The 14183-nt window shown below is 36.6% G+C and overlaps 1 protein-coding gene across 1 annotated transcript in view; it reads right to left on the bottom strand.

Moving 5' to 3' along the window:
- Positions 1-732: 732 nt before the first annotated feature.
- The window catches only part of TRAK2 (trafficking kinesin protein 2), a 69693-nt gene continuing 56242 nt past the window's right edge, over positions 733-14183 (bottom strand). Inside the window, exons 15-16 of the mRNA XM_066233229.1 lie at positions 13215-13320; positions 733-4792 (exon numbers count right to left, since the gene is read on the bottom strand). Of these exons, the coding sequence (XP_066089326.1) occupies positions 4114-4792; positions 13215-13320 (785 nt within the window). The 3' untranslated portion in view covers positions 733-4113. The remainder of the gene's footprint in view (positions 4793-13214; positions 13321-14183) is intronic.

The raw sequence follows: 14183 nt of genomic DNA, 5'->3' as shown, positions 1-14183 counted from the left end.
CACTGGCGCAGTGGATAGAGCGTCGGACTGGGATGCCAAGGACCCAGGTTCAAGACCCTGAGGTTGCCAGCTTGAGCACAGGCTCACCTGGTTTGAGCAAAAAGCTCACCAGCTTGGACCCAAGGTCGCTGGCTCGAGCAAGGGGTTACTCAGTCTGCTGAAGGCCTGCAGTCAAGGCACATATGAGAAAGCAATCGATGAACAACTAAGGTGTCGCAACGAAAAACTGATAATTGATGCTTCTCATCTCTCCGTTCCTGTCTGTCTGTCCCTGTCTATCCCTCTCTCTGACTCTATCTCTGTCTCTGTAAATAAATAAATAAATAAATGAAACATTTAGAAATGAAGTTTCTGTGCGGTTACAGAACATCAACAACATATTGTGGATGACAAAAAAAAGAATTGCTTCATACTTCCTCAATTTTTTTAAGTTAAAGACTTGCATTATCAATGACTTCAGATTTTATTTTTTGTTGCTGTTACTTTACTAAGGAAAAAGTATGACATATATAGACACTCCCTCTATTCTATTTTTTAAAAGTATCTAAGAAAATGTAATAAGGTGTTTACTACTTACAACTACTGTTGGTTTGTTTTGTGTTGGTTTGACAAATAGAGGTGGTTTTCTGTACCAACCAAAAAAACTCAAACAAAACACAACACAATGGAAAGGAAAGCCTTCATGCAGGACTACCTGTGAAAAGAACTGGGACAAATACACATGAAGACAAATGAAAATTTAAGAAGATACTCATGTTTATTATCTGATTTACATTTGACAAAGCAAAAAGATAGGAGAAACAAAGAGCTGTTTGACAAAAGTCAAGCCCCAGGTATCAAGCAACACTGTTTCCTGGCTGCCCCAGAGGGCGTTTTCCACTCTTAGGTAGCTGTGCTCTGCAGTGCAAACCACTCCGAGTGGACACCATCTGCTGTACTTGGGAGGACAGGCCTGCAGGCACCTGACATCAAGGGAGTGGGCCATTATCAGAGCTCTAATTTCAGGTGTCAACAGTCAATGTTAACAACCAATAGTACTACTAGTTTGTACTACAGTGGCCAGAAAAAAACCAGGCTGAATACTGTCTATAATACACCCAGTATAGAGAAGACTCCGGTTGTGAGCTGCCTCTAACTTATTTCCTCCCTTTGCCAAAGCCTGTTCATTTGTGTCAAATCACGGAAATATAGTCTAAAACTTTTTAAAAAAAACTACTTTAACAATGATCATTAACTTTTCTCTAAGACGCATGCCTTAGGTTATTTACAGAAGATTTGGGATCCTCATAATTCAAGAGAATTTTTAATTCTGAGCTTAGGAAGGTATCCCTCCTACTATATAATAGGATACTCAGAAATACCTGAGGTATAATCACTGAGAACCTTCTCGAAGGAGGAAAAAGTAGTTTCCTATATTGGCATAAAAGTACATACACAGCTGATATTAGAAAAACTAAATTGTTAAAGCGTAACAGATAAATTGAGGAGGAACTTGCTGTAAGGCTCCAGTTCTTACTGTCTTTGCACACAAGTTTGTTATAATACAGATTCAGCTGTACAACAGATGATTTTAGGTGGAAACTTCAGAGAACAGTCAAACCCAGTTCAAGACAATTCAATTCTAGAGACAAGCATGCACCAGTATACAATTAGCATGTTTCTGGTGGAACAGAAACATTCTAATTTTCAAAAACTTAAGTCTGGTTCCCTTTGTTCAGATGTACTTTATTTAGCTGTGAAGACGCCCTTGCCCTGCCTCCAGAGTGATCATTTTAGCATTGGTTATAGAAAGTTTACTAATTATAAAGAATACTCCAAAATCTTAATTTAAGATATTTAATTTATAGATATTTATATAATAGACATAAATCTGATAAGTTAACATTTTTTTTACTACTCTCTGGCCCTAGTTACATTTTCTTACTTCCTTAAGTCTTAGAAACTAGAAACAGGAAGATTACTTTCTTGGAGAATAAATAAAAAGCTTTAAGAATCAGCTAAAAACAAGCACCCCAGAGTTACTTTATGAAGTAGAAACTCAAACACTATTTTTCAAAAAGCGAATTGCGATATTTTGGAAACAACATCAGGAATTCTTCTGGCCATTGCCTACCAGATTCAAGGACACTTATATTCACTGATGGACCTGCTGAAATTCTTCCTAAATATATGTATGTGTACCGTCTGCTGACCTCAGCATGACTGAGAGGAGAGAGGAGGGCAGGATACTTTCACTATTTTTCATAAATTTATCTAGAAAAGTTTTAATAAAAGACTCTAAAAAGCATGGAAAACATACATTCTTACCACTGTACTCATGTTGGTTTTTCTACTACCTTGAGCACATAGCTCGTCATGTAGGAAAGGCACATCAAGAAGAGGAAGGACCCTCCTCTGATCTAGGAATAACTATATTGATGGGGGGAAAAGTATATTGGTGAGAACCACAGGAGCAAGATTTGTAAGTCAAGCCCTGGCTGGGTAGCTCAGTTGGTTAAAGCATTGTCCTGATGCACCAAGATTGCAGGTTCGATCCCCGGTCAGGGCACATACAGGAGTCAACTGTGAATTATGAATGGGTGAAACAACAAGTTGATGTTTCTCTTTTTAAAGAATTCAGAAAATTCCTTTCAGTTAAGTCAGAACAAAGGAGCAAAAGATCTGTAAATTAAGTACCGAAAAGTCAAGTCAATGCCTTGCATTTTAAAAATAATCAGTTCCCTTCCTCATCTTCTCTCCACTATGCCATTCACATAATGGTATTTCTTTCTGAACTGCCTTGTTCAGATAGAGCCCTGTTATCTGATAAGCAGACCTTGATCAGCAACACCCAGAAAACAGATCTGTTTCTTCCCAATTCACAGCCAGTTTGTCACATGCTGAAACCGAATTTCCCACGTTTACTTTGCTATTTCACATATTATGTAAAAAACAAGAAAGAAAACAGAAAGAGCAAGTTCTGACTCTCCCATTAAAAGTACATTCTATAATTTCAGATATCTAGAAAAAGGCAGATGTTTTAATTTTGTTTTACATTTAAAAAAAAGTCTCACAGCAAGCACCTGGGTTTTACTTCAGCTTATAATAAATAATTTAATGTGCCTGAGAATTTTTGTGCAAATACACATCATCTTTCACTACAAATATGCATAGTTCACTTTGGAAAAAAGTTTAGTTGCAACCAACTTCCCTTATTAAAAAATATACAAACATATATATATACAACATTCTCTAATTCCTACTGATTGTACTTCTGATGTAACCCCGTCCAGCCTCCAAGGAAATTCAGTTATGTTCATACTCCTTGGCCACTACACTTATCCAGAATATTCTGAAAACAAGTTTCCTTACTTCCAATTCACCCATATTTCCTTCTTAAAATAAATCTCTCCTACTTCCACACATGTTGTATTTTTTGAATGTTGTATAAAAATACAAATTTTAAAAATGAACTTTTGTTAATCACAAATACAAAAGGAATTTGGGTAGTGTTTGGGCTCCCAGAGACTCAAAGTCCTGAAAATAGAAAGCAAATAAGAGTCTCCACTAATCTGATCTTGTGAAAAAGGTGAAATTCCTTGCTTGCTAAGGCTGTGAGCTTGCCATTTGATGAAGTGAAACTGAACCAGACATCAGGGGAAATGGAAAAGCCACTTCACTGCTGTCTCAACAACAGTGTACCCCAGTAACCTTCCAGAACAGCTTTTTCTAGGTAAGTCTAGAAGCTGCTCCTTTTCTCTTCCCATCTCTTAACATGGGCATTTTGTGCTTATGCTTAACAAAAGTAAATGTACTAGCAAGTTAAGTATTCCTGGTATATTTCAATATTACTGAATTTATTTTCTGGTCACTTTTTATTTTCAAGACAAGAATCCCCAGCTGAAGAAGCGCATTAAACTTTTCTGTCTCCAAATACTCACAACCCATTCATTTATACTTTCACTTTATGAGACCTCATTCACTAGGCCTCTTCCCAATTGTTTCTTTCACTTTCCTCTTCCCACATCCACAACCCATCTGCAACCTTCCTTTTCTCTCAGTCAGACCAGACAACGTGTATCAGTGCAAATCTACCTTCATCTGCTCATTTGTATAAAAGTCAATTGCTGAACCTCAGTCCTCCTTTACGATATCCATTTTTGGTGAGGGTGTGCAAACTGAGGAGCCAAAGCTTCCCATCATGACGGGAAGGCTCTGATTCCTCCTCAATCCACTCAGTAAATTGCTACCTGAATTTAAATACAGAGTAGAGTCTGGTCTTTGAAGACCAATTTCTGCCTCTTGGCTTCTTCCCTTTTCCTGGGCATCAGGGGTGTTGATCACCCTGGCTATTCCCAGTCTCTTCAGCCTGTCGACTAAGTTCATCTTCAACTGGCCAATGTCAGGAGGGTTCCGGGAAGGTCTCAAGCCATACATCTCCTGGAGGAATGTTTCAGCCGGTCGGGAGGCCAAGAAATTTTCAGAGAGATGTACTCGAGGCTCAAAGGGCAAAGGAGAAGGGCAAGGTGAGTGAGATGGTGAGTTTGGGGGTGTGGAAGGAATAGCCAGCGCTTTAGGGTGAGGTTGCAGGAGGGGGTTCTCTGAAACTGAGCTGTGATACGCTTTAGCAGAGATGCCTTGTTCTTGTAGAAGCTTGGCCAAGCTTGTGGTGCTGCTCAAGGTAACAGTGGAATCTCGTCGGCTGGTGACTGATTCGCCAATGCTGAGTCTATAGGACACAGCAGGAGAATTCACTGCCGTGTTTGATGAACTGCTACTGCTGCTTCCACAGGATAATGAAGGGAACCCAGAGCTTCAAAAAAAAAAATTAAAGAGACAGTTTAAGAATAAAAAGCCATCTCCAAGTCAATATTTAAGTAATTACAGTAGTTATTGACAGTAAATATATAGGAATTGGCAATAAATCAATAATTGAACTCTGTGGTAGAGATCTGAGGAATGAAAATTTTGATGTTACTTCAATGACTGGCTAATTATTTGTAATTTGTAACTTAATTATTAATTTACCAAAATATTTCTTTTCATAGGATATCAAACAAAGTGTACTATACTCCTAAATTTATTCTTAAAATTTTAACTGTGTTGGAATATAATTAAATTTTATGATAAAAATCAAAGAAATTTAAATATTAAAGTAATCTTTAGAAATTTTTATTAGTATATTCATTCTATAAAATAAAATATCCCAAGAGATAATAATTCATGAGTAAACAACTGACTTTTCAGAAAACACCTTTCATAATTAAACCTAAGATGCTCTTCTTTTTATTTTATTTTTATTTTATTTTATTTTATTTTTAATAAATTTTTATTAATGGTAATGGGATGACATTAATAAATCAGGGTACATATATTCAAAGAAAACATGTCTAGGTTATTTTGTCATCAAATTATGTTGCAAACCCCTCGCCCAAAGTCAGATTGTCCTCCGTCACCCTCTATCTAGTTCTCTGTGCCCCTCCCCCTCCCCCTAACTCTCTCCCTTCCTCCCTCCCATGTCCTCCCTCCCCCCCCACCCTTGGTAACCACCACACTCTTGTCCATGTCTCTTAGTCTCATTTTTATGTTCCACCAATGTATGGAATCATGTAGTTCTTGTTTTTTTCTGATTTGCTTATTTCACTCCTTATAATGTTATCAAGATCCCACCATTTTGCTGTAAATGATCTGATGTCATCATTTCTTATGGCTGAGTAGTATTCCATAGTGTATATGTGCCACATCTTCTTTATCCAGTCTTCTATTGAAGGGCTTTTTGGTTGTTTCCATGTCTTGGCCACTGTGAACAGTGCTGCAATGAACATGGGGCTACATGTGTCTTCACGTATCAATGTTTCTGAGGTTTTGGGGTATATACCCAGTAGAGGGATTGCTGGGTCATAAGGTAGTTCTATTTGCAGTTTTTTGAGGAACCACCATACTTTCCTCCATAATGGTTGTACTACTTTACAGTCCCACCAACAGTGAATGAGGGTTCCTTTTTCTCCACAGCCTCTCCAACATTTGCTATTACCCGTCTTGTTGATAATAGCTAATCTAACAGGAGTGAGGTGGTATCTCATTGTAGTTTTGATTTGCATTTCTCTAATAACTAATGAAGCTGAGCATCTTTTCATATATCTGTTGGCCATTTGTATCTCTTCCTGGGAAAAGTGTCTGTTCATGTCCTCTTCCCATTTTTTTATTGGATTGTTTGTTTGTTTGTTGTTGAGTTTTATGAGTTCTTTGTAAATTTTGATATTAGGCCCTTATCTGAGCTGTCGTTTGAAAATATCAGTTCCCATATAGTTGGCTGTCTGTTTATTTTGATATCAGTTTCTCTTGCTGAGCAAAAACTTTTAATTCTGATGTAGTCCCATTCATTTATCTTTGCCTTCACTTCTCTTGCCATTGGAGTCAAGTTCATAAAATGTTCTTTAAAACCCAGGTCCATGATTTTAGTACCTATGTCTTCTTCTATGTACTTTATTGTTTCAGGTCTTATATTTAGGTCTTTGATCCATTTTGAATTAATTTTAGTACACGGGGACAGGCTGTAGTCGAGTTTCATTCTTTTGCATGTGGCTTTCCAGTTTTCCCAACACCATTTGTTGAAGAGGCTTTCTTTTCTCCATTGTGTGTTGTTGGCCCCTTTATCAAAGATTATTTGACCATATATATGTGGTTTTATTTCTGGGCTTTCTATTCTGTTCCATTGGTCTGAGTGTCTATTTTTTTGCCAATACCATGCTGTTTTGATTATCGTGGCCCTATAATATAGTTTAAAGTCAGGTATTGTAATGCCCCCAGCTTCATTCTTTTTCCTTAGGATTGTTTTGGCTATTCGAGGTTTTTTATAGTTCCATATAAATCTGATGATTTTTTGTTCCAGTTCTTTAAAAAATCTCATAGGGATTTTGATGGGAATTGCATTAAATTTGTATATTGCTTTGGGTAATATGGCCATTTTGATTATATTTATTCTTCCTATCCAAGAACAAGGAATATTTTTCCATCTCATTGTATCTTTTTCGATTTCCCTTAACAATGCTTTGTAATTTTCATTATATAGGTCCTTTACGTTCTTTGTTATGTTTATTCCTAGGTATTTTATTTTTTTTGTTGCAATCGTGAAGGGGATTATTTTTTTGAGTTCGTTTTCTAATATTTCATTGTTGGCATATAGAAAGGCTATGGACTTTTGTATGTTAATTTTGTATCCTGCGACCTTACTGTATTGGTTTATTGTTTCTAATAATCTTTTTGTGGAGTCCTTCGGGTTTTCGATGTATAGGATCATATCATCAGCAAAAAGTGATAGCTTTACTTCTTCTTTTCCGATATGGATGCCTTTTATTTCTTTGTCTTGTCTGATTGCTCTGGCCAGAACTTCTAGCACCACGTTGAATAAGAGTGGAGAGAGTGGACAACCCTGTCTTGTTCCTGATTTAAGGTAGAAAGTCCTCAGTTTTATGCCGTTTAATAGGATGTTGGCTGATGGTTTATCATATATGGCCTTTATCATGTTGAGATATTTTCCTTCTATACCCATTTTGTTGAGAGTCTTAAACATAAAATTGTGTTGTATTTTATCAAAAGCCTTTTCTGCATCTATTGATAAGATCATGTGGTTTTTGTTCTTTGTTTTGTTGATATGGTGTATTACGTTAACCGTTTTGCGTATGTTGAACCATCCTTGAGATTCTGGGATGAATCCCACTTGATCATGATGTATTTATTATTTTTTTAATATGTTGTTGTATTCGGTTTGCCAGTATTTTGTTTAGTATTTTAGCATCTGTATTCATTAGAGATATTGGTCTGTAGTTTTCTTTCTTTGTGCCATCCTTGCCAGGTTTTGGTATGAGGGTTATGTTGGCCTCATAAAATGTGTTTGGAAGTATTGCTTCTTCTTCAATTTTTTGGAAGACTTTGAGTAGAATAGGAACCAAGTCTTCTTTGAATGTTTGATAGAATTCACTAGTATAACCGTCTGGGCCTGGACTTTTATTTTTGGGGAGATTTTTAATAGTTTTTTCTATTTCCTCCCTGCTGATTGGTCTGTTTAAGCTTTCTGCTTCTTCATGACTCAGTCTAGGAAGGTTGTATTGTTCTAGGAATTTATCCATTTCTTCTAGATTGTTGTATTTGGTGGCATATAATTTTTCATAGTATTCTACAATAATTCTTTGTATTTCTATGATGTCTGTGGTGATCTCTCCTCTTTCATTTTGGATTTTATTTATTTGAGTCCTGTGTCTTTTTTCCTTGGTGAGTCTTGCCAAGGGTTTGTCAATTTTGTTGATCTTTTCAAAGAACCAGCTCCTTGTTTTATTGATTTTTTCTATAGTTTTTCTGTTCTCTATTTCATTTATTTCTGCTCTGATTTTTATTATCTCCTTTCTTCGGCTGGTTTTGGGTTGTCTTTGTTCTTCTTTTTCTAGTTCCTTAAGGTGTGAAGTTAAGTGGTTTACTCCGGCTCTCTCTTGTTTGTTCATATAGGCCTGAAGTGATATGAACTTTCCTCTTATTACTGCTTTTGCTGCATCCCAGAGATTCTGATATGTTGTATTTTCATTTTCATTTGTCTGTATATATCTTTTGATTTCTGCGCTTATTTCTTCTTTGACCCATTCATTTTTTAGAAGTATGTTGTTTAGTTTCCACATTTTTGTGAGTTTTCCCCCCTCTTTTTTGCAGTTGAATTCTAGTTTCAAGGCTTTATGATCAGAAAATATGCTTGGTACAATTTCAATTTTTCTAAATTTGCTGATATTGTCTTTGTGGCCCAACATATGGTCAATTCTTGAGAATGTTCCATGTACACTAGAGAAAAATGTATACTCTGTCGCTTTGGGATGAAGTGTCCTGTAGATGTCTATCATATCCAGGTGTTCTAGTATTTCGTTTAAGGCCACTACATCTTTATTGATTCTCTGTTTGGATGACCGATCTAGAGCCGTCAGCGGTGTATTGAGGTCTCCAAGTATGATTGTATTTTTGTTAGTTTTTGTTTTAAGGTCAATAAGTAGCTGTCTTATATATTTTGGTGCTCCTTAGTTTGGTGCATATATATTAAGGATTGTTATGTCTTCTTGATTCAACTTCCCCTTAATCATTATGAAATGACCATTTTTGTCTCTGAGTACTTTTTCTGTCTTGTAGTCAGCATTATTAGATATGAGTATTGCTACACCTGCTTTTTTTTGGGTGTTGTTTGCTTGGAGTATTGTTTTCCAGCCTTTCACTTTGAAGTTGTTTTTATCCTTGTTGCTTAGATGTGTTTCTTGTAGGCAGCATATAGTTAGATTTTCTTTTAATCCATTCTGCTACTCTGTGTCTTTTTATTGGTAAGTTTAATCCATTTACATTTAGTGTAATTATTGACACTTGTGGGTTCCCTACTGCCATTTTATAAATTGCTTTCTGTTAGTTTTGTATCTAGTTTGATTCTTCTCTTTTGTTTTTCTATCATTTGTTTTTGTTTGTTTGTGTTCCATACTTCTTTCCTCTGTTGCTACCTTTTTTAAGTCAAGTGTTTTTGTGGTGTTTTTTTTAAGGGTGGTTACCATTAAGTAATGAAAAGGGTACCTACCATATTCATTGTAGTACCCTATCTTATAAGTATTTCTGCACTTCATCATCCTTTGCTACTGTTAATCTCCATCCTCTCCCCCTTTTTTTTCCTTTGTTGTCACAGTTTAAGTTTGGTTTTATTGTGTTCTTGGTGGAGCTGTTACTTGTGGTGTTGTTTTCTTTTGTTCTTTGAATCTGGTTGGAGAACCCCCCTTAGTATTTCCTGGAGTGGGGGCTTTCTGTTGATAAATTCTCTCATCTTTTCTGTATTTGTGAATGTTTTTATATCTCCTTCATACTTGAAGGATAGCTTTGATGGGTATAGTATTCTTGGCTGAAAGTTCCTCTCTTTCAGGGCTTTAAATATTGGGGTCCACTCTCTTCTAGCTTGTAGAGTTTCTGCTGAGAAATCTGATGATAATCTAATAGGCCTTCCTTTATATGTTGTACTCTTCTTTTCCCTGGCTGCCTTGAGAATTTTTTCTTTGTCATTGGTTTGTGTCATCTTTATTATGATGTGCCTTGGAGTGGGTTTGTTGGGGTTAAGAAAACTTGGTGTTCTGTTTGCTTCTTGAATTTGAGGCTTTAGTTCCTTCCACAGGCTTGGGAAGTTCTCGTCTATTATTTGTTTGAGTATATTCTCCATTCCATTTTCTTTCTCTTCTCCCTCTGATATACCTATTATTCTTATGTTATTCTTTCTGATGGAGTCAGACAATTCCTGTAGGGCTTTCTCATTTTTTATTATTTTTGAGTCTCTTTCTTCTTCTCTCTGTTGTGCCTCAAGTTGTTTGTCTTCTATTTCACTAACCCTATCTTCAGTCTGGGCTGTTCTGTTAGCTAAGCTTGTTACCTCGTTTTTCAGCTCGTGAATTGAGTTTTTCATTTCTGTTTGATTTGTTTTTATAGTTTCAATTTCCTTGGTAATATATTCTTTGTGTTCATTGAGTTGTTTTCTGATCTCCCTATATTGCCTTTCTGTGTTTTCTTGTATATCTCTGAGTATTTTTAAGATTTCTATTTTAAATTCTCTGTCATTTAGCTGCAAGGCTTCCAATATGTTAAGTCTTTTCTCCATAGATTTTTCCACATCTATTTGTGTTACCTCTCTTTCTTTTGTATCCATAATATTCGATTTCCTCTTTCTTATCGGCATCTGAGGGTGGTCTTATTGATAGCACGCAGGCGCACTCCCTCGCGGCTTGAATGAGTGTCGCTGCTGCGGTAGCTTCCTCCACACCCTCGTCTCTCAGATTCAAGTGATAACAGTCCTTTTGCTTTCAGTTTGTGTGGAACTCCGGAATGCTCCGAGGATAAAATTTTCTGTTTCTAGTTGATAAATTTGTTGTGATTTAGGGGAGAGCTGTCGGACGCGCTTCTCACGGCGCCATTTCCGTGACGTCACCCACCAAGATGCTCTTCTAAGGAGAATTTATTTCTTTTTATTATTCCAATTGTATATTACTGAGAAAAAATAAAGTTTTACTGTTAAATTCCAATTTTCAAAAATCTTAATTCCAAACAATATATTATAAGAATATCATGGAACAAATTACTCTCAACCTTGAGTTAGAACATAAGATTTCTGGGAAAGAAAAAAAAGGTTTTGTTTTTTTTTAAGGAAAAAAAAAAAAACTAAATAAGAAATGGCAACAGAATGGGGAGGGTATTTCCTTAGTCAATTTTCCCCCTTGAGCAAATGTTATCACACTTAACAGATAAACTTTCATTTCAACAGAAAAGACTCAGTGTATTAAGATACCAAGATTTTAATAAAGATTAGTAACAAAATGCAAGTTTAGGATTACTAAATAATTATTTCCGAAGTACCAACTTGTATAAAAGCAGCAAAATGCAAACAATTGACTGCTTGGTCAAACTAAGGATCTCTAAACTGATCAGGTCTATGCCAGGGACTGCCAGTGTCCCTCCTCCCTGTCCCTTTGGTGTAGAATTTGCCTGTCCTTTCCTAAGCTGACACTTCATATAATGGTACTGACCTGAACTGAGAGTCCCTTCAGGAACCAATTTTATAAAATGTATCTTGTTGACTATAAGAACAATGTAGAAAGATTGCAGATATGTTTGTTCATTATAGACTTTATTGAGTTCTTCATTGGATATCACCCAAACAGTTCCCTGGCCGAAAGAACTGATTTGCTTCTAACTGAGACACTGAATCATAATGTTTATTTCCCTCTGTATCAGCAGCTGGAAAGTTAAGATTCAAATACCTTAGCAAGTATTTAAAACTTTATGGTACAATTTGCACACTAGTTTTATTCCTCTATCCATTCTTTAGCCTTATTCTTATGCTTTGCTTTATTTTTCTTCTCTCCTTCTAGTAGTAATATTCTACATATTTTTGAAAACTACCTTAGATTCTATTTGGGAATTGATAGGATAGAGATAGCAGCATTATGGCTTATTAATTTGAGAGCCCTCAACTACATGTTAGAATATCCATGTTCTAGCTTGTGTAGTACTGTATTTCCCCATGAAAAAGGCGCACCTTAATTTTGGGGTTCAAAATTTGAAAAAAAAATGCATTATATAAAGCTATTGAATTCAAGTTTTATTCATCATAAACTTCATACAGCTCATCACTGTCAAAACTCCCATCCATTAGTTTGTCCTCATCTGTGTCTCATGACAAATCACTGTCTTCATATATTGCCTCATTGTCAATTCCATCTATGGCATTTGAAATGCCACAACCACTGTATAAGATGCACCCAGTTTTTAGACCCCAAAATTTTCTAAAACAAGTGCGTCTTATATATGGGGAAATACAGTAAACACTTAGGCCTTGCCTAGAGGGCTCTGGCCTTGCTCTCAGCTTCTGGGAGGTAATCTATGCCATATATGACAGAAATGTCTTTTTTTGGATGGAGCTGGCCACACCAAGAGCCGTAGGGTGGGGGCTTCTGTGTAGAGTGGTGGCATTCTGTCAGTGGGCCTGGTGGTGAGTTCAACCAGATGGGTAATCAATCATTCATGCCCACACACTGAAGCTTCAAAAAAACCCTGGGCACTGACACTTGGGTGAGCTTCCCTGGCTGGCACTATCATACATCAATGCCAGGGAAGTAATGAATCCTAAGGACAAGGGAAGCTTTGCAAGTGGAACCCTCCCAGACTCGCATCCACGTATCACTTCCTTTGGCTAATTTTAACCTGAAAACTTTCTTTGTAATAAACAGTTACCATGAGCATAACAGCTTTCAGTGAGGTTCTGGGTCCTTTTAGCAAATTAGTAAAGCAGGGAGTGTTTCTGCGAACTCCCGGAACTTGCAGGTGGAATCAGAAGTGAGGGTACTCTGGTATAGAAAGGACTGATGCCACAGCTCTTGCAGTCTGGCTAAGTCCCAGTGGGGATGGTCCCAGTTGGGCCATTTACTACCTCTCTGTCCTTGGACCAGTCCCAGGAGCTTTCTATGTCTCATATTCTTTATTCACACAGCACACAGTCACTTGCCCCGCCTACTTCAAAGACTTATAATGATCAAATGAGAAGATACAACACGAAAATATTCTAAAGACAAATGATCACAGAACATTAATTAGAATTCTGGGAATTAAAATGAAAGTAATTTTTAAAAGGCATGCATGAAAACATAGTTGAGGATAGAAGTGAGGCCTCAAATTGCCAGACCTACCTGGGGGTAACCTGAGTGATATCAGAGGGATGTAGTATCCTACAGGTGGTGAAGGTGAATGTCAAGTTTGTGCATGACAAACACTTTCCTGGGTTTGAGGTTGCAACTGAAGTAGATTTTTAGGGAATCAAACACAAAATTGAAAGACCATGTTAATAATATAAAAAGTTCATTATTATTTATTTATAATACAGCACTTATCAAGTGTTATTTGTACAAAAGTCCCCAAATCTGGAAATAAATATAAATATTGTATTAGTATTGACTGGTTAGTATATAGCTGAATCCTTTAATACTTTAAAACTGTAATTTAAAAGGATTTAAAAAGCTTAGAAAATAGAGAAAAGCATATTCTGAAAATAAAAAACAAACCAACAACCAAGATCTAGTCATTCACTGTTTCTAGCCAAACTGTCTACTCTAGTGGTTCTCAAAGTATGGTTTGTAGACCTTGTAGGAGACTACAGATCAGAACTACTTCCACAGCACTGCTCAGATGGTATCTGCCTTTTCACCTGGGGTAGCACTTGCACTGCTGGTCCAAAGCAGTGGTGGGTAAAACTGCTGGTTCCTTAGCAGTCAAGGCAATGGCACTAAATTGTATTAGTATTCTTCACTGTTGTCTTACTCATAGTAGTAAAAAGCCCCAACAAAACAAAATGGCAGATTCACAAAAGAATGTCCTTGATGAAGTAGTAATCTTGACTCTTGAATCTTTTTAATATTCTGCGTGATGAAATGGGGAGTAATCATTAAGTACTCGGCCAAAAAACTGAGATATTAGAGGAAAAACACGTGCAACTGAGTTGAAGTTTCTTCATGGGACACCATTTTTACTTGAAGGAACAGCTAACTAACTCCAGTTATTCAGACTTGGATATCTGGCAGAAATTTTCTTGAAAATGAAGGTAGTGAATCTATCTCTTCAAGAAAAACAGCTGATAGTATTTGCTGCCATGAACAAAATTT

The sequence above is a fragment of the Saccopteryx bilineata genome, chromosome 5 (genome assembly GCF_036850765.1).
Source record: "Saccopteryx bilineata isolate mSacBil1 chromosome 5, mSacBil1_pri_phased_curated, whole genome shotgun sequence".
Classification (NCBI taxonomy): Eukaryota; Metazoa; Chordata; class Mammalia; order Chiroptera; family Emballonuridae; genus Saccopteryx; species Saccopteryx bilineata.
The sequence above is the reverse complement of the archived record's forward strand: the minus strand, read 5'-3'. Positions and strand labels throughout refer to the sequence as shown.